At 42.6% G+C, this 20,944-nt stretch overlaps 2 protein-coding genes across 2 annotated transcripts; one reads left to right on the top strand and one right to left on the bottom strand.

Annotated features, from left to right (window-relative positions):
- On the bottom strand, nucleotides 1–3,634 carry lrit1a (leucine-rich repeat, immunoglobulin-like and transmembrane domains 1a). Its single transcript, XM_061087866.1, has 4 exons — nucleotides 3,513–3,634; nucleotides 2,596–3,056; nucleotides 1,359–1,664; nucleotides 1–1,067 (listed from the first exon to the last, which is right to left on the bottom strand). The coding sequence occupies exons 1-4, from the start codon at nucleotides 3,632–3,634 to the stop codon at nucleotides 1–3; spliced, it is 1,956 nt and encodes a 651-aa protein (XP_060943849.1).
- Nucleotides 3,635–7,215: 3,581 nt separating this feature from the next.
- Nucleotides 7,216–11,842, top strand: rgra (retinal G protein coupled receptor a). The gene is made up of 7 exons (XM_061086798.1): nucleotides 7,216–7,396; nucleotides 7,724–7,880; nucleotides 8,405–8,526; nucleotides 9,070–9,223; nucleotides 9,320–9,437; nucleotides 11,429–11,542; nucleotides 11,653–11,842. The coding sequence occupies exons 1-7, from the start codon at nucleotides 7,318–7,320 to the stop codon at nucleotides 11,794–11,796; spliced, it is 888 nt and encodes a 295-aa protein (XP_060942781.1). The 5' UTR covers nucleotides 7,216–7,317; the 3' UTR covers nucleotides 11,797–11,842.
- Nucleotides 11,843–20,944: the final 9,102 nt, after the last annotated feature.

Below are 20,944 nucleotides of genomic sequence, written 5' to 3' on the forward strand. Positions count from 1 at the left end.
TCAGCAGAAGTACTCGTTGGGCTGTCCCTCTATCTTAGCCGTGGCCTCAGAGTCCAGGCTGGAGCGGGCCGACAGCAGCCTGTTGGACTCCTCTGGGTTCATTCTGTTCAAATATTCGCCCTCAAGACCTTTGGCCTTTGTACCAGGTGACAGCGTTTCAAAGGTCACATATGAATCTTGGATGTCCTTGGATTTCTTTCCCCAGTACTTCTGAATGCGTCTCTTCAGCGCCCCACAGCACACGATGACGGTGAGTGGGACTGCAATGATACAGGCCACTGTGATCACTATCACGTTAATCAGCCTCTGGGTGCCAGTGGCACTGGCTGCTTCATCAGTGGAAAATATCACACACTGCTCCTTCTTGGGGATCAGCCCCCTCACACACACACAGGCAATGTACTTGGTCCTGGGCACCAGTCCTTCGATGGTTACACGGTTCTGTCCCGCTCCAACATTGATCTTCCTCATGTCCCTCTCTCCAAACACAGCATACAGCACACTAAAGGCTGTAGTGTTCTTGGCTTTAGGGGCTCTCCAGTTCAGAGCAATTGTATTGTCTGTGTCCCCCACTACCTTCACTGAGCGGACCACCCTGTCTGGGTCCTGCTGCAGCGACGAGGTGTTGGCAGCCAAGTTGCTTAGGTTTGTCTTCTCCAGATCCAGCAGTGCATCTGGGTTGGAGGAGGTGGCAGGCCCCGGTGTGGTTCGGTCAGCCAGGCTGAAACTGGCTAGTTCAGACTCAGAACCAAGCCCAGGTGGAAGGCCAGGATCCAGGGCAGGCAGGGATGAAGGGGTCGTGGTTGGAACCAAATATCTGGCCACCAGTTTCTCCTGGTAGGCGGCTTTGCCTATTTGGTTGGATTTCTTGACTTTTGCCTTCTTTTCACCACTGGTTTGGTTCCCCTCTGGCTTCGGGGTGTTAGAGACAATAAGAGAAATCACAGCCTCTGCATTCCCTGCATAGTTAGTGGCCTTGCACATGTATTTCCCTGAATCCCGATAGGACACAGCTGGGACACTGAGGATGGACCAGGTGATTCCTTCCTTCGACGTTTCCTGCTGAACTGTGGCATAAGAAAAGAGAAAATATGGTTGTTACACAATGACAAAAAAGGACAATACGAAAACCTTAAAATATTTTGTGGCCCCTTTAGTAAACAGGCAAAGAGACACCAGCAGGTGAGCAGTGTTGCAGAACTCACTGTTGTGGCTGCAGCTGTCAGTCAGACTTACAACCTTACCATCTCCGTTACTCTGTGTTTAATTAAAAGCAGCACTTTAGCTCAGACAAAAGCATCTTATCTCAAGCTCTAAACAATGAAAGTCCCTGACGTCCACAGAGCTGCTTGACTCACCTGTTCCATTGAGGGCTCGTCCATCGGCCCTGCGCCATGTCAGGTCCGGGACTGGGACTCCAATGGTCCCACAACGGAGCAGCACATTGTTTCCAACAGCGCTCCGGACTCGTGCCACGGCTGTGTGGATACGTGGCAGCTGACAGCGCCTCAGCTCTGCGTCACTGAACAGAACTCCCGACACACTCTCCGGGGCTGAACACCGCAGCCTCGTGTCGATGAATGCCACAGACAGAGTTGGGGACTTCTGGAACTGGACCAGGTCATAGAGCCGGCAGTCACACACCCAGGGGTTGTCATGGAGACCTGAGGGAGAAGGTATAAGTGAGGCTACAGGAGGAAAGACAAGCGTCCAGCTGTGTGCAAAGTGATGGACCAGCCAGCAGATGGCTGGTGTGGATGTTACAATGTTAATCCAGTAAGAGGATTAACATTTAATTCATAAACTACATTATGACCATGACTATGGCAATGATGATGATTATTATGATGATGATGATGATGATGGCGGTCTTGTGGTCAAGGTCAGGTTTTGCTGTCATTTAACCCACCTGCCCTCAGAGTAGTGGACAGCTAAGCGTGGAGCAGCTGTCCACTACTCAGTGGATGAGGAGGTTTTTAAACTCAAAATTTTCTGAACATGCGGTGGGATGTGAAATGTAGAAATATTGTGCACGTCGTTCTTAAAAATTTAAAGAAAATAGAACAAAATACAAAATGAAAATCTCACTTTTTCCACACTGACTTAAACAGAGCTATATCCTAAAGTAAACTGGTGCAGAATGGGCAAAGGGTCATGTCTAAGCATGAGGATAAACAAATCTATCACAAAAATGTCATAACCGCCATATATAAATGTAATGACTGATTTCTGTAGCCTGTGTTTGTCACAGAATTATTATCAAATATCGTTTGTAACAACCTTATAGTGTTTTTTATTAAATGCTTAATAATGGATGTTGAAGAAAATGTGATTTTGGTCTTTACGTGATAAATGTATTTTGCTAAATATGTTTTCCAAGACATATATTTTCTTCAAATAGTGATGTCATTTTATCGTCAGATTTACCGATGATAACATGAAGTTATGTGTTGCTTAGCAGCTGCTATCCAGCTGCTCAAGGACATTTCTTATCACAACTGTCCTTGACATTGCGCACTAAGTGTTTCAATAAAGACACAAACCTGGAGCTGAGGGATTGGGTGCATGAAGGTTTCGTGACAGGATGTCGCTTACCAAGTATCATCTTGGAGCTCTCTGGTCCTTGCGCTGGTTTCACCGCCAGCCAGGTGAACAGCACCTCTGCAGGCAGGGTCAGCAGGTTGTTGCTGGACAGGTCCAGGTAGGTGAGGTTCTTAATGTGAGTGGTGGCCTCCGCGGGCAGCGAGGTGAGCTGGTTGTTGTGCAAATCGAGAAGTCTGAGGCTGGGCATGTCCATGATAGATTCCCAGGGAAAGGCTGTGAGGGCGTTCCCGTCCAGACGAAGCTCTTCCAGGTTGAACAATCCACGGAAGCTGTCCGGATTCAAGGCGGACAGGGTGTTGAAAGACATCCACAGGAATTCCAGACTGGAGAGGTAGTTAAAGGCGTCGCTTGGTATCCGCTGAATGACCGTCTTCTCAATCCGCAGCTTGGACGTGTCAACAGGGAACCCGACAGGCACAAGGGAGATGTCGGGATCATTGCAAATCACGCTCCTAAAAGAGGAAGAGACAAGTGACTTTATGTTCAACATCCTGTGCAAATTACGCAATTTGACGTATTTCACAGTAAAGGAAACGAGTAAATGACATGTAAGATAACAAAATTACCATTAAAGTCAATTAAATCGTGTTTTGGACTCTAAATGACAGTTCACATGCAACTAAATCCTGTGGATATTTCTGAAAAACACTCATTCCCCAATCCATCCAAACACTTAAAAATGCATACATGGGGGGGTTGAAAGTGCCTTTGAGAGATAATCCTGCATTAAATAAAATTGGACCGACATGCACTCCCCGAATTATCTTTTGTACACGTGTTCACCTCTGTGCAGAAACCTATCCTCATTTTAGGAGTAGACCTGCACGTCTAAAGAAAACATGCGTCTTTACGCACAAACCAAACCACACCTTAGTGTGTTTTTGGATATCAATAATGTCCATGCTTACCTGGCCTTTGATCCATCACTCAGGTTGTGGTAGAAACAGCTGCACTGCGACGGGCAGGAGCTCACCGGGGAGACAAGTTCACCTGTGGCCACGTAGAGCCCCAGGAGCAGAACGAGGAACATTTTGGCCCACTTTTACGCATACGCAGCTACATGCGCCCAGTTTGCGCCCTCTGAAGTCAGACAGACTTGCTTTTTTTCTCTACAAGAATATCATCCGCATGGCTTTTGTCCCACCGCTTCGCTGTCCCATAGTGATGAGACTGCTATGAGTCCCGAGATAAAAAGGATATACAAGGATTAGCGAGGACTGGCGTTCTTTTCATTTGGATGCGTATTGCATCCCGGAATCCGATAGGCTGGGCAGAGACGTCCCTATTTATTATCACAGAAAAACACTTCCGAAATGGTCATAATCCACTGTGATGTTTGGATTTTTTTTTCTCTCAAATGTAGTTTGTTCATTTGAGCCCTACCATGACTGTTAATCTGAGTGGGCAGCACTGCGTTTTACCACACGGTGGCCCCTACAACAACCTGAGGCTTCTGTGCAGTCAACAGATGTGCATTTTCTGACCCTCATCCTGGTTTTATTTTGAGGACATTGAATGTTAAAATCACAAAAGAAAATAGGAGCTCACAGTTCTACAATATACTGTCACATTTTATGGTAAATATTGAAGTTGGATCCTACCTGGTTTATCTGGTAAAACGATTTTATAATCAATGTTTTTCATAAGGTGAAAATTAATTTGCTTTGTTACTGTTCGTGTGTGATCATTGGATGATTGCATGTCAGCTATTTCAGGGGTCTGTTAAGCAACCGACACAATCTTCAGACCTTTTACACTCTGTAATTCAGCTCTCAAAAGCCCTGAAGCAGCTACACCTAAATTGTGCTTTAACTTTCTAGACAAATTGCTAAAAAAGGAAGTGATTCTATGAGTGTTGCTGCAATGACAGAGATCTGCACCCCCATTGTCTGACTCGGTCCAATATGAAATGAAAATAATCAAAATGTTCTGGCTGCGATTCTGACCCGGGTTTTGACTCAGGGGTCAACTGCTGCTGTTGTTTATCCAAGGCCTCGGTCCACAGCCTGAAGGCACACTGCACCACTGACTATTATAGCACTGGTAAATACTACACGCACGTTTTTTGGCACCTGTCCATTGTGTTTCCCCCTTGGCATTAGAAAGTGTGCTGATTGAATAAATAGCTAAACACACTTTGTTTGAAAAACTTGGCAGCCGGCACCCACTTTTACATTTGACCCAGATATAACCACTGAGCCCTGGTCAGGGTTTTTTATTACAACACAAATAGTTTAGGAGAGAGAAAATAAAATCCCATTCATAATAACAGATTATAGAGTTGCTTTATTTAGAAATCATCAACGTCAGTGTGTTTCGTGTGCATCATTCTGACATATTAGCTTATCCTCTCACCCATCCTGCACATTTATATACAATATTAGTTTTATTGAGTTCTTACACTTAGTATTGAAATCCCTCTGAGAGGATGAAAGACTTGTTTCACAATGTATGGTTTTAGGACCGTGCAGGTCGGTACTGAGACCACTAACGTGTTAAGCAATCATGTTCCCTCGTGTTAAAAACGTATACATTCCACGTTGCACTGCAAGACGATAATCTTATTTAGTGAGGCCCCTTTTATATCGTTTGAACCAGAGGACTGGATTTTATTCAAGCTGCAACGTCATTCTTACTCTGCAGAAAGTCTAACATAGAAACGATGGGATAGTTATATTGGATTAATCAGGCTTCGCATGACCAGAAGAAATGTTGTATATTCAGGCCTATTTGTGTCACCATTTCTTTACATGTAGGATTATTTTTAACCCTGATTAATCTCCGGAGAGAAAAAAGTGGACACGTAAACTCATGTTGGGGTCAAGCAAGGACAAAGAGATTTGGGTGTTTGTCGTCAACATCGATACAAAAAATGAAACCAGTTCAGTGTATTGTCATAATTTCTCTTTATCTGTATCTTGCAAATCGTTTAAGGGTTATTTGTCTTATAATGGCCATATAAACTGCTGAGTTCTGGAATGACTATAATGACTTTGTCATAATATGTAGATGTAAGTGTAATAACATAATGGATCATATATGGATCATGTCAAGTTGCATTGCCATATGCTTAAGCACTTTATGCATGTTCACCTATATTTCACGAGATTCCTGATCTTATAATCCTCAGAGTGAGACAAACCTCAGCCACACAATGTCCGGCTTGTTTCCCCTCCTTCAGCCCTGTGGCATGAAAAGCTCCAAGTGATGGCGCAACTGAAACATAGTAAATCCATGGGAGGCTCTGCATGATGGCAGGATTTCATGTCATTCAAACATTTGTCGATCGGCTAAAGCAAAATAGGAACACAGACTTTAATTTGGCACCACATTTCATTTCACCCATATCACCCATTAAACCCCAGACTGGAGCGCTGTTGTGTCTGCAGCTCCAAAAAGTCCAATTTAGTTTTGTCCCTCATAATTTCAGGCAGATGTGGAGTTTAATCTCTTGAGGTCAGTATGTCTGAAAAAAGTTTTTAAAAAAAAAAAAAAAAACACATCCAGAAAACAAAGGCTGACATGTCGAGTTTCACATTCACTAGTCAATCTGAGTCCAGCCACCTGGGTCAGTGGATTAATAAAGAGACTCTGCAGTGTATTCACAATAATCACTTTGTGTCATCAATCAGTGAATGGACAAGGTTATGTAATGAACTGATATACATCAGATACATTTATTATTGTGTTTCTACATAAACTGTGGATAAGATGCAGAGCAATGATGTGCATACAGGAGGATGTATATCTATGAGTCAATGGAATTCATATATAATAGCTTATATTTTTAACCCTTTGTCCAGTGCATGTAACCTTGAGTGAAACAGTTGCAGCAAAACGCGGGGATTTAAACCATGTTTGAAGAAAACTCCATCATGAAATGACTCTAGATTTGGAACCAGAAGTGGCAACAACCGGAATGAGATTCAAAGATATCTGGAGCTACTTAAAAAAATGTCCTCAACTGACAATTTCACCTTTTTACCTGTTTTACTGTGCAATACTTAATCCTTGTGCACTGCTTTATCAAATTAATACATATTAATATATACATATAATCTATTGACTTGTCTATAGCCTATATTATAACGTTTTGGAGGCACACAGCCTATTTCGTTGCACAATGAAAAATGTATAATATATAGCATTCTATCTGTGTGTGTGTGTGTGGGTGTGTGTGTGTGTGTGTGTGTGTATGTGTGTGTGTGTGTGTGTGTGTGTGTGTGTGTGTGTGTGTGTGTGTGTGTGTGTGTGTGTGTGTGTGTGTGTGTGTGTGTAGTGGGGGGAGGGGGGGGGGAGTGACACCTGTTGTGTCTCCTTAAAGTGAGACGGAGGCTGCATCCAACCAACGTGTCGCCTGGTGGCTCGATACCAGCGCAGCCCGCATCCTCGTCACTGGGGGGGGACGCAGACACACAAAGGCTTTGTTGTGCAGGGGCTCAAACTAATTGAGGGCTTTACGGTTGCGGACAAATGCGCATTAAGGGTTACTGTTTGTGTGGTTATGTTCATTAAGACATTCCAGCACGGATTGGGGTGACGCAGAAAGAGGGGGGCTTTACATAATGGAGAGTGCATGCTTTTCACGTGAAATGCGCCTTTAAAAAGCGGGACTCTCCTCTCTTCTCGTCGTGGCACATCGTTAAACCAGCGGACGCGCACCAGTGAAAAGTATTTGACAGCTGCACTTTGTTGAGTGGACTCGGATTCAGGATGGTGTCGTCGTACCCGCTGCCGGATGGCTTCTCCGACTTCGACGTGTTCTCCCTGGGCTCCTGCCTGCTGGTGGAGGGTGAGTGAGAGTGAGAGTGTGTGTGTGAGTGTGTGTAACATCGTATTTGGATTTCAGCCAAATACGATGTTAACCCGTGACAGGACCTGACGCCACCTGGGCTCCGGCAGCTTTACGCAGTCAGACACACATCCACGTCGTGTTGTTGTGCGCAAACAGAGAAAAACACTGCGATGTTTGAAAACACTCTGATGTGGTGCCAATGGTTTGGAAATGTCACGGTGCCGCATGTGACGCCACCAGAGCCGCCGCCGTGAGTGATGAGCACTGATTTCCATTCATGTTTTCGGTTTTTGATTTGGTTTTCTCCTGCTCTTTCGCCTCAAGGTCTGCTGGGCTTCTTCCTGAACGCGGTGACCATCGCTGCTTTCCTCAAAGTCCGGGAGCTGAGGACCCCCAGCAATTTCCTCGTGTTCAGCTTGGCCATGGCTGACATGGGCATCTGCATGAACGCCACCGTCGCCGCTTTCTCCAGCTTCCTGAGGTGAGTAATGCAACCGGCCGCTGCTCTCATGGGGAAAATAGCAAGGTCTGATCCGGACGTATATACAATTTTTGAGAGGGAATAATAATAACAGCTGCTTATACCAGTGCTCGAGGCGAATAATGCAACCTATGGAACTATATGTGATCGATAGATGGTTGAGTAACTGGGGAGTAATGGGGGAGGGTGGGAGGGTCAGTCCACTGCTGGAGCCTGATGTGCACAAGCAGGGGGTTTTCAAGCTGTCAAATCACAGCTGGTGCTCTAGCTGTTCATGAGTCCAGGGATTAAATATATAGGCTATATACACATATGTGTGTATATGTATATGCACTATATACACTGCCTTTGTTGTTTTAAAAAATATATATCCAGGGTCTAAAATGCCTCTGCTTGAAGGTTTTCTTGGCATGTTTGGTCAAGATAACAATCTCTTTCGGCCACACCCGGCTAGGGACCAATTCACCCCATTCTTTGTTGGTGGCTAAATACCCACACCCACTCACTCATGTCTTTATCTCCAGGTATTGGCCATACGGCTCTGACGGGTGCCAGACTCACGGTTTCCAGGGTTTCGTGACAGCTCTCGCCAGTATCCACTTCATCGCCGCCATCGCCTGGGACAGATACCACCAGTACTGCACCAGTAAGTCGACACCTTCCCCAGAACCTGAATAACAACAAAAGCAAACACATTATCCCACTGTCCATCCTCAGCGTCACTCTCACAAACACACACACATGTAAACATTTACGCATACCGAACAGGTTTTTGTCCTTTGTCTGCCCCCTGATCTTGAGACCTCTCACGGCTCCGAAGTGGTCAGCTGGTCATCATGCTGCCTATTGTCTTTGGAACGGCCCGCGGGAAAATCTAAACGACTTGTGATGAAATACATTTGAAGAGACAAAAAAAACCTTTTTATTGAACTTTTAATTAATTCTTTTTCAAATCAGCCCCACTGTTGTTTTATTTTTGGCCATCCTTGGTACCAGGATACAGGGGGAAGGGAGGTGATTCAACACCTCAGCTGTTCTCACGTCTTTCACACTGATTAGCGAGTTCAGCAGGTTACAGCAGACCACTGAGAATACATGATTAACCATTAGCCCTGGAGACCTTTAGAAAAAAGTATGTCAAGCATGTATCCATTATTGATGAGGAATGGTTTGACTCTGTGCTTTCCAGGGACCAAGCTGCAGTGGAGCAGCGCCATCACTCTGGTTGTGTTCATCTGGCTCTTCACCGCCTTCTGGTCCGCCATGCCCCTGATTGGCTGGGGAGAGTACGACTACGAGCCCCTCAGGACCTGCTGCACCCTGGACTACACCAAAGGAGACAGGTTATGTCTCCATGCATAGAGATGAATACAGGTGTCTCTGTATCTTCAATAAGCAGTTTTTTCTGACACCTTTCTCGTGTATTTCTCCCTCCACAGAAACTACGTGTCCTACCTGATCCCCATGAGCATCTTCAACATGGCCATCCAGGTGTTTGTTGTCATGTCCTCTTACCAATCCATTGCACAGAAATTCAAGAAGACTGGAAACCCCAGGGTAAGTGTTAGAGAAGTCCAAAAATATAACAGTCAAGTTTTCTGTTTTCATGCCAACACAGAGGTCGGTAGTCAGAGTTTTGCTTCAGATACTCCAAACCCAAATTTGTTTGCATGCATGATGTGATGGCAATCTGGAAATACAACAGGCTGGAAACACCAAAGTTATCTACGTGTTTAATTAGGGGCTTTCTGCAGAAAGTATCAACACATGGAAACCACAAGGATCTCAGAGTGAAGATAGAGAACATTCAAATACAAAGATATTTTATAGGAGGACTGAGGGCTGTGTCTCTGAACCAATCCAGACTGGTTCTGTAGGCGCGGAAGGAGAGAAATCTAAACACAAACAACTGATTTACATGCGTTTCCTAAGGAGATAAACAGTCATATACTCCTTCCTGTTTCCAAATACAAATAGTTTAAAACACACTTAGTTAATTTTTCCAATACAATGATGCAGAGGAAATTGGAAATCATTCTGAAATCCAAGAAACTAGGAGCTGAAACTAACAGAGAAGTTAAATCGAATGCGCAAATCCTTAGAAACACTCATGTAAACACTGTGAGCACTTTTCATCCCTTCCTCGCGTGAGCACAACTCCCTTAACGTGGTCCTTATCCAGAGCTGCAAAAACAGTGAATGGGGGGCGTGGTGGCTGTTGCACACCGTATATAGGTCATTGCCTCAGGGGGAAGACCCGTGCTTCGGCCAGGGAATGCGGACCGTAGCTGGTCTGCCGTGAAAAGAACAATGTATCTGTGAATAGAGAATTCAGTAGAGGAGTTCCTCAGGGGCTGAATCAGGCTGCCTCACTTTACATTGCATAAGGCCATTACTCACAGTTATCTGAGTCGGCCAGCGACGCTTTCATTCCAAATGAAAAGGCTCCGGAGGAGAGACACCGAGCGCACCACCACCACAACAAGGCAATTATGGAATGACTTGAGGCCTTATTGCCCCAACGTCAAGCACATAACGTGCAGACTATGTCACAAAAGTGTGCAGAGACGGGGTTAGAGATTGTATCCGATGGTCCTCTATCCTCAAATTAACCCCTGGCCTGTAATTTTCAGACTCCTGCTGGGCCTGTCAGTGAAAGCCTTCTCTGACCTTTTACCTCCTCACCTTCAGGGCTTTATTTTAAACTGTACAGGAGCTCCTGCAGTTTATCAAGATGTCAAATACATCAGGGTGAAATTTGTGTAAGATAATGCACAAGACATGTAGAATACTGTATGTCCATATGACTGAAGGTGCAGCTATTAAATGTCTGTGATTCAGAGGGGCGATTTGTAACACTGTCCAACCCATTCATGCAACTAATTAAGACAAAGTAAATTAGTAGCAACAATCCGGAATCAACATGTGACTCATGGTTCCTTTTGCTTTCCAGATCACCCAATTCTTCCAGAGTTTTTGTCCCTTTCATAAAAAACTCACTAAACCAACACAAAGAACACAATGAAAGTTGCAGGAGTTTAGCTTCTTCAACGTGTGTATTCCTTGGTTTCCCCGCTTGGATGTGTAATCAGTGTTTGCATTAAATTTAAATGTAAAACAAGCAGGAATAATATTTTATTCCCAACCTTAAAGCCTTTTATGTGGAGTAAACTGGACATTAAAGGGTTAAACTGGGCTTTGCCTGCGTACGCTCAAGCTCAGAATAATGTCTGCTCTGACCCCTGGATTACAACAACCTGCCTCTTTACTCATTGGCTGCCTGCTGTTTTCTCACTGAGCCCGAATTATCTTAACACAGATATTGTTTTTATCCCAGACTTTATCCCTGGCGTGTGATTCGCCCCCAAGTAAAAAAAAGAAACCAAGGCACAAGGCATTTTTTTGTCTCCTTCGCTTTGTATGGTTTATCGGTAACTAATCATTTTTGTTCTGATCCTCTCTCCCGCTCCCTCTCTCTTTTCTCCACTTTTCATTCCTTTCCCCGTTAATCCCTCCCCCTCTACCTCTCTCTCTATCCCCTGATGCAGTTCAACCCCAACACTCCTCTTAAGACCATGCTGTTGTGCTGGTGCCCCTATGGCCTCCTGTGTTTCTACGCCTGTGTGGAGAACGCCACCCTGATCTCCCCTAAGCTCAGGATGGTAAGGAAAACATGAAATACATAAGCACAAATATTATTTCACTCTTTTACTCTCCTGCAACGTCTTTTTAAACTCTAACATCCGTGTGTTTCTTGCGCCCGTCCCTGCAGATGGCACCTATCCTCGCCAAGACGTCCCCGACCTTCAATGTCTTCCTGTACGCTTTGGGAAATGAGAACTACAGAGGAGGCATCTGGCAGTTCCTCACCGGGGAAAAGATTGAAGTGCCTCAAATTGAGAACAAGTCCAAATAAACTGAGCATGTAATATCGCACACTTTCTGTCCTGGTGGTTTCTCGCAGGTACCTCAATGTCTATGTGAGTGTGTACGTGAACGTGTCGTGTATTGAACAATGGTGGCCATTGCCCCCCCCCCCCCCCCCCCCCCGCCAACATCTGCCCAAATTTTCCCACTGTTTATTGTTCAGCGTAGTCATTTTTCGTGAAGGAGATTGTGAACAAAACATAATTAGCATATTCTTTTTTTCTAACTACTTTAAACAGACAAACAATTCCTGCTGTGTGTGGTTTACTGCATCACACGGTCAAATACTTGGAGGTGGCTGCTTCTGTAAACAAACACGTGATGTTTTTCGAGTCAGTGTCAGATTTAATGCAATTCCTTTGCCAAGTAGGGGATGGCATTCATTTGGAATACATCCTAACAAAATGCTTATTGTAAACAGACACTATCCATGGTGGCTGACAAAAAATTGAAACAGTCCTATGAAGAAGGTCGTGTGGATCCCCATGTGAAGAGTATAGCAAATATTGCTATTGACAGTGTTAAGGAACATGAATGCAGCTCGACTTTTCTTTTAGCTGAAGTATGATAATAAATAACTAATCCACCAAACAACACTTATATTGCCAAGAGGCAGCCTTCTGAGCTTTGTCATTCATCCTTTAAAATCATTCAAAACAGCTACTCTCAAACGTTGCCTGTTTGTATCCTAGTCGAGACAGGAAGGTCCTAAATGAAATAATTTGAATCTTTAAAAAGTCCCAAAAGACAACTAATGTCGCCAATTTATGACCTGATGTCTCAATACAGCGTTTGTCCTTGTTTTACGACGCCTGTCAGTGAAATGTGAAAGTGTGTGCAATGATGTGCCGAAAAGCTCTGTGGAGCAGCGAGCGATCGCTGTATCCAGAGGAGAACGGCACTAATCCGCCGAACAAGAGCCACATTCTTCACTACACAGCCCCCACGATGAGTTAGAGATTAGTCGCTGCCCATAGATTAACTGGACGTACTTCTCGCCTCCAGATCTACATTTGAAATAAAGACAGAAGTGTGTGTGACATTTTAGAGGAGTCCGATTTAACTCCTGGTCTTTAAATAGAAAAGATTCCTGTTTCAATTAAGAATAAGGTTTACAATTCAGCCTTAGATTAAATTAAACTCTTGATAATCATTGAATAATACAACTATACTTCTCTACGTGTGATTTTATGTACTTTAAGAAACAATGCATTACTTTGACATTTCTTTGAGATGTATTGTCTGACCACAGCGTTAAACAATGCACAGTTACATGCTGGTTATCATATAATCAATATTCTTACCGTAGGTTTCAAAAACCAAAATAGTCCACTGTGCTGTTCGTTCTACTGTCCCATTTGTTTGAGTGAAGCAAAGGATAATGAGGAATGTTATCGACATACAACACATGATCAGACTCGGGGTCACAGTGCAGCGTGTTTCTAAATTCAATAACATCATCACAAGAGCCATTGATCCAAAAAAGAAAGTGGACACAGATTTCAACAGATTCAGTATCTACAACACGTTGCATGTATGTGATATATGGCATCACCATGTAAAATCCTCATCAGCATAACACTGCCCTGTTCTCACCCCGACTCTCCCATGTGCACATGTGAAGTTCTTAGAAATCTTAAGATTAGTTAGTGGTGAACATCTGGACTCCAGATGTTGAGGGACCAGATGACAATTATCCCATTCTCTACAATCACCATGTAGTGACATATAGATTTTGTATATGTATCATTGCCAGTGAAATCCTGTAAACTCTGAAACCTTGTATTTCCATTTATTTGTGATGAGATGTAGTGGAAATTTATCTCGAGATGTGAAATAAAGAGTTTCTCAGACCGGAGTTGTCTTTGAGTTTTAATTGTAAGCTCTGCAGAGGGTTACACAGTCAGCAACAACGCTTCAGAGTGCAACCACGGATAGGTAATAAGGAAACAAAACAGTAAGCAGACAGAAAACGGCTTCTTCGGACAGAAGAGGAATCAACCCCAGCACCCAGTTGCACAGATAAAAGTCAAATGGAGGTGAAATTACCAGGTAAGAGCATGAACTGTGAGGTTGCATCCGCTAAGTGCACAGAAAACAGTCAAAACAGCAGTAAGACATTGATCAGTGGAAATTTCCATTACAGTTTAAAAATATGGATTTATTTGTTCAGTTCATTTGCTTTTTATCCTCAACAGTGATTCAACTCAATTATTTTCTCGATTCAGAGCATTTAATAAAATTGACCCCTATTAACCAGTTGTGACATTAAAGTGATGTGTAAATTGATTCAAATGCATATGTGTTATTCTAAAATGAGCCTCTCTATATTGAGTGCATTTATTTAAACATCTCACTATTTCCTCCACCGCATATACGTATCAGTGCAATCAAGAGAAGTAGACGTTCGACCAGTGAGAGGAAGATAACACCCTGAGGTTGCAGCATTTACAGTAGAAGCCCCCAGTTGTGGGTATTAAGCAGATTAATTGTTGACAGTCTGTCGGCGGAGCGGCTTGTTGCATAATTATGTGCTAATGACACATGAGCAGAGGGCAAACCCAGCCACTGTCGTCAGCATTGTTCTTATTTATACCAGCTAATTCAATCATGGTGGAGTAAACTTTCAGATGGCATGTATTTGTAAAAAGATTAATTTGGATTACATGGATGAGTCTTTAAGAGATTATCATTTTTATAATAAATGTAAAACTTCCGCAAGAACCTTCATGACGTGAGTGGGAGAGTCCCCAGACATATGGATGAATGGACATGTGGAGCTGTCAGCTGGTGGGAAGAGATACTCTGACCTCTCGTCCTATCCCACCGGGCTGGTTGGGTGGTCCCTGGGTTGGTTGGTGGGTTGGGTGCGTGGGTGTGTGGGTGTGAGGGTGTTTGGGTTGGTGTGTTGGTTAGTTAGTTGGTTGGTTGGTTGGTTGGTGGGTGGGTGGGTGGGTGGGTGGGTGGGTTGGTTGGTTGGTGACTTGCTTGGTTTGTGGTAGGTTTGTTTTCTATGTTCAGTTTATTATCATCCTATTTATTAATGTATCTAATTAATCACTAGCCAAATTGGCTAAAGATTTAGGTCAGAGACCACAGTTATTTTTATTATTAATTTAATCAGCTTTCACTCTCCTACAATCAAACATATTCAGGTACTTAAGGGTTCCCTGCACTATCAAGTCTGCAGTCAGTGGATTAAGAGGATGTTATACTAAATATAAACAAGGTTTCGTTGTGAATATGACGCACTAGGTTTTTTTTGTCTTGGCCAATAGTAAAGATTGGAGTTTTGAAAATGTGTTAATGGGCACAAATGATGTGTTCATCAAACACACACAGTAAATGAGCTAGAATGGCACACAGTAGACTTCATAAGTCTGCCAAGGCCCAACAGTCCCCTAATGAAATCACTTTTAATTTCACTAGATCCAGAATTTTATAAGGCTCTGCACCAAATTGCACACACTAACACCTAAACATGGCTGATTTCTTCAAAAATCCATAAAAAAATCAAGGTTAAATAAAGTCAAAAAGACTTACTGAAGCTGCCTTCTGATTTGAAACCACACTAACATTGAATTAGTTATTTCTTGGGTCATGCTCCACCCCTGCAAAACATTTCCCTGAAATTCGTTGAGTAAACTATGCGTATCCCTCCTAACTAATCAACGTAGAAGAAAACACAGTCTCTCTGCAGACCAGGGGAATTATGTTTGTTAAACACACAATTCCCAATAACAATATTAATGTTGGAAACTGGAGAGTGGTCATTCTGTCTATCTATGATACAGGAGTCTGCAGCCGTGCTCATAGCTCTGTGAGACTGGGCTGCAGCTCAGGCTTATGAAACATGATTTCTTGCATTATTTCTGCATCTTTTTGATCATGGCTTAAAATGAATTCCTGTTTCTCTCTGTAATGTTAACTGTCTTTATTATGAGGTCACAACTCTCTGTTACTTGGAGCTAAGAAATGTATGGTGCATCTTAAAACATGTACCGCTAAGGCCCAAAGTCACAGATAATGAAAAACATGTTGAGCTGTGCCCTTTTCCCCCCGAGCAGCCTAAGTCTAAATCCTTCTTGTTTACAGAACCCCTCTGCTGAAGGGTGTAGTGAACAGTCTGCCCGACCTGCATGAGCATAGAACTTTGACAAATTAGTGTCACTTCCTACTCTTCCCTCCTTGGCAGAATCAGATGGTGATTTCAGTGCCTCGTGATCGACCTCACACTCAGCTGAGCACAAAAATGGAGGTGTAATGTCAGTGATCTGCCTCAGGTCCACCACACGTTCCTCTGCTTCATCAGTGATCTTCACTGTCAGCTGTGATGCCGATTATGTAACCCCACCAACGCCATAAGACTACATATACACGCACCCACACGCGCACACGCTCACACACACACACACACACACACACACACACACGCACGCACGCACACACACGCACGCACGCACGCACACACACACACACACACACGCACGCACACACACACGCACGCACACACACGCACGCACACACACGCACGCACCAACGCACACACTCTTGTTGAGCAGCCACAGGTCAATCAGCTTTCATGCTGCACCCAGCTGCTTTTCCAATCAATTCATTGACCCCCACAGATCACACTGTTTTTTTGCACAATTACTAATGGACATGTCACAATATTTTACACATGTTCAATCTTGAGACAAAAATCAAGTGCACACCTAACACTACGAGGAAAAAAGCACATCTTTTTTAAAGAAACTGTATTTTTACAGGATTAATGTTTCTGTGTAATCTGGATTAAAGTGGAGCTGTGCGTCACTGCTCTGTTTTAATTGATTAAACCGTTCATTTTTATCAGTATAGGGTGGACAGTATTGTGACCGCTTCACACTGTCCACACCCTGACTTACACACACACCCTGACTTACACACACACACACACACACACACACACACACACACACACACACACACACACACACACACACACACACACACACACACACACACACACACACACACACACACACACACACACACACACACACACACACACACACACACACACACACACACACACACACACACACACACACACACACACACACACACACACACACACACACAGAAATAAAGGCAGATCATCTTGTACTGGCATGAACGCCACTATGTTATGATCATCAATTCAAGATCATTTCATAGCATCGAATATGTTCCATACAAACAAGTGGAATTCAATGTCTTTCGTTTTCCAAAACTTGGATCATGACATCTTTCTGGTGCTGGTTCACTGAAACGAAAGGTGACACATCTTGACACATGGTTTGTGCAGGGACGGTACATGCACATGCAATCCTGCAAGTCAATTACTAATACTCAGTCAGCTACACTACGCTTTGATTGAATAATCGGATTTCACACATGGAGAGAATGTTTTTAATCCATTCAGTTTTAGGGATTTAGCCATCAATCAAAATGTCTTATTTTATTTAAATGCAGAATTCACACAGCACTCATTAAAATATGTAAATGCCCTGCCCTTGAATGGCGTAGCCTACACAGTCCACATTTTACTTTTCTGATTGGTTCATTTTGAGATTGAATCATGCAGATTTCATTTTTGACTACTCACTTGAACAGGTAAGGCCACATATTGGGCAGTGTGCAATGTGTTGGTTGACAAAGTGCTATGTGTGCATTTGTATGTAGGCAATAGATGGTGTATTAGAGCAGATACTGTGTGTGTCCAAATTTCCTTCAGGGTGATGACATCTATCTTTTCTTTATCTGAGATCAAACCACCAGAGTGACGATTTTATCAATATAATATTTGTTCTACTTTGTGATGTCAGACAAATCAGATCAGAACATCAGATAATCTCAATGTGCAGACTTTTATCAGATTTTTTCCTTCCTAACATGCCTGAAATTCTTGCATGTCCAAAATGTTAACTTTTCAGACGCCCCTTGGAGAAAAGAAGCCATTTCATTCTTTAAGACTTTCCTTCTCTCTTTCATTTTTTCTGCTCATCCTTCTTTCCCTTCTTCCCCTCTCAATGTCTCTCATGACATTCCTGGTGTTATTCACATTTCGTTTCAAGTGATTTTAAAGCGTGAAATATCACTGATGATGCATGAGCTAAATTCCACTCTCCTCTACAAGTTCAGTGCTTTGTACTTTTCCCCTCTCCTCTTCCTTCCTTTCCTGCATTCCTTCCAACTTTCCTTCCTTGGCCTCCTCAGAAAACCTCCATCTGTTCAAATTGACTGCACTGTTGGCATTTGTTCACTTGTACTGATGAAAAACTTAAATGCAAGACTTGTGTCTAAGTGTTGTGCCACAGTGATATTGTTGGGTTTAATGAAGGAATCTCAAACCACAGTAGATTATAGCTGGAATGCAAAGCATGTGAACTTTGATAGTCATAATAGGCGGAGTTTGAGTTTAAAAACACGTCCGTCTCTTTACTGCAGCAAGCAACTGGATTTATGGATGTTAAGTCCATCTATAATTTTAAATCTCTTAAATCCGTTTACATATTTCACTATATACTAAAAAAGAACCTAACATTGTAATCATTCAAGTGCGTCAGGGTTATTTTCTGATGTTTAGGCCGAGTGCATTTTTGCTGCAGGGGCTTGGGATTTTGTACGACCGCTACAAATTAATACTTTGGCAAGCGTTCAAGATTACGTGGTGATCTTGAATCTCCCGAGCTAGTTCCAAATCAGATCAGAGCAGAATCCCAGGGAGAACAGCACAAACATGTTGATCCCCTAACACAGCCAATCCAGTTATGAGGGCAGAGGCGACTCCGCCCTTTGACAATGCTCAAGAGGACACCGAGCTAAAAACAGAATGACAAAGTTGACCAAAATTGAAATGTGTTTACACAGACTGCTTGTGTTTGTTTATCTCCTCTTCCTGTGTGTGTGCGTGTGTGCTTGTGTGTGTCTGTGTGTGTGTCTGTGTGTGTGTGTGTGTGTGTGTGTGTGTGTGTGTGTGTGTGTGTGTGTGTGCGTGTGTGTTTGTGTGTGTCTGTTTGGGAGAGAGAGATTGAGCCCAGCAGTCTCTTGGGTGAACCAGAAGCCGTTGCAGAGTTCCGGCCTCCATGACGCTGCATAAGCTCTGCAGTGCCAGTGTGTTCAGTGGGGGAAATAAATGTGATTATCAAAGCTGTTCTCTCACCGATATGACGTAACAGGTCGTCTAAAAATAAAACTGGAAATATTTGAGCCCCCTTTCTGTTTCCATTCCATACTTTTTTTTTTCTTGCCTTGACTTAACCCATCTACGTCAAACCAAATCTCTGGGGTGATACTACATGCTGGATTCAGTTTGGTGGTTTAAAGTAAAGCTGATTGTATTCAACTGAGGACTAAATGTTAAAGCAGGGTTATAAGAATCTGACAAAAATACATGCACATGACTTTTCAGAACTCTCAGAAAGGCTTGATATTGGAAATATTGTATTTATTTTCTATGCTTTTCATGGCTATTGTTTGTTTTTGCATTTTGTCTCAATAGGCCCCAATGGCAGCATGACAATTAAGTCTTATTTGAACACAGTGGCACAGTTTAGATCATTTTTAGTATTGGTTATATATAACCTGTCATCTTAACTTTCTTTTGTTGTTGTCTTTTCTATAATTGATTGCTTTGGGGTGTAGTTGTCTCAACAAATAGTTTGATTGATAGATTGAAACTCAGTAGAGATCATGTGACAAAGTTTAACATTGCAAGTGTTTGTGCAATTCCTGTAATAGAAAAGTAAAAGGAGAAAGGATGTAGTCTGGGTTCTACCAGTGCCCAATCTCTAAACCAAGTTTGGTTCGAACAAACAAACACACAAACAAACAAACAAACGACATAGTGAAAGACGTAATGAGAAACGTAATGGTGAGACATAATGGTGCTTTTATAGTGGTAGGATTATTTTACGTATAATGAATAAAGAATAAATTGTATTTTAATAAGTTTGTTTTGTGTAAGTGACTTGCTATCAGAAACCTCTTGCTCTCTGAGGAAGGCCTTTAGTCAAAATGAATAGTATTTTAGTCAAATACAAACCTCACTCTCCTTGTTTCAGTTTAATAACTGTATATGAATAATAACTGAATATATTTGTATCTTTATCTAACAGTTCTGATACAGAGTGGTGACAGTGAGGAGGACATCATTACAGAATAAAATTATACAGTCTGAAATCCTACAGCTGATATTTACTGGACATGTTTAAGGATCTGAGGACATCTACTGGCTGAGCGAGGAGATGTGACACTAAAACCACAGGAAAATGGTTTGAATGAAATTGTGAAGCAAAATGACTGGTGAATGAATGACTGAAAACAGGATTCCATTCACAGACAGGCAAACTCTTCACCTTAATCACTGTTACTTGTTTTATCTGTTTATCTGTTTGGTTAAAAGAAACCAGAAGCTGGAATTTATATTTAGTTGTACAACAAAATATTTGGAGGGAATCTTTCAAATATTCCTGAACCAATTGCACCCTTCCTCCACTAGGTGGCCATACTGCTCTATCTCATATTGCAGATCGGTGGACTGCAAAACCTGACGATTCAAGCGCCACTATGAAAAATGTATTCATCCTGAAAACAAATACGATGAATCTAAACCGCAAACGGATAACAACACAAACACATACACACTAAAAATGACTCAAAACTATTTCTAATTCAATTCTCCCGATTTAAATATAATTCTAACCGGTGTAATCATCTAGAAACAACCCAGAGAGAGAGATCTAAATTCACTGTCATGCTAAAAACAAATAGAAACAGAGGTAGATTACCGTTTGAAATGTAATGATTTAGCTCCATTACTTAAACGTTGTAGCGTAAAATAAATGACAGTGACAACTGCTATACATTTTCTACGCCGGTAGATGGCAGTGTGCAGCTACATTTATTTGAACCTCCAGTTGTCTCGCGTCATGCAGATTTGAAGTGGCACTAATGGGATCACATCAAGTTTTCTTAAAATATAGGAGGAGGAATTTCGCAGATTAAACCGCAAAAACATATGTCTTAACATGTGTGATGTTCTTTTCAACTCTGAATTTATTTTCTTTCTAACTAAGTGAAGAAAGACAGGAAACGACAAACCTAAATGGAAT

The sequence above is a fragment of the Limanda limanda genome, chromosome 15, assembly GCF_963576545.1.
Source record: "Limanda limanda chromosome 15, fLimLim1.1, whole genome shotgun sequence".
NCBI classification, from domain to species: Eukaryota; Metazoa; Chordata; class Actinopteri; order Pleuronectiformes; family Pleuronectidae; genus Limanda; species Limanda limanda.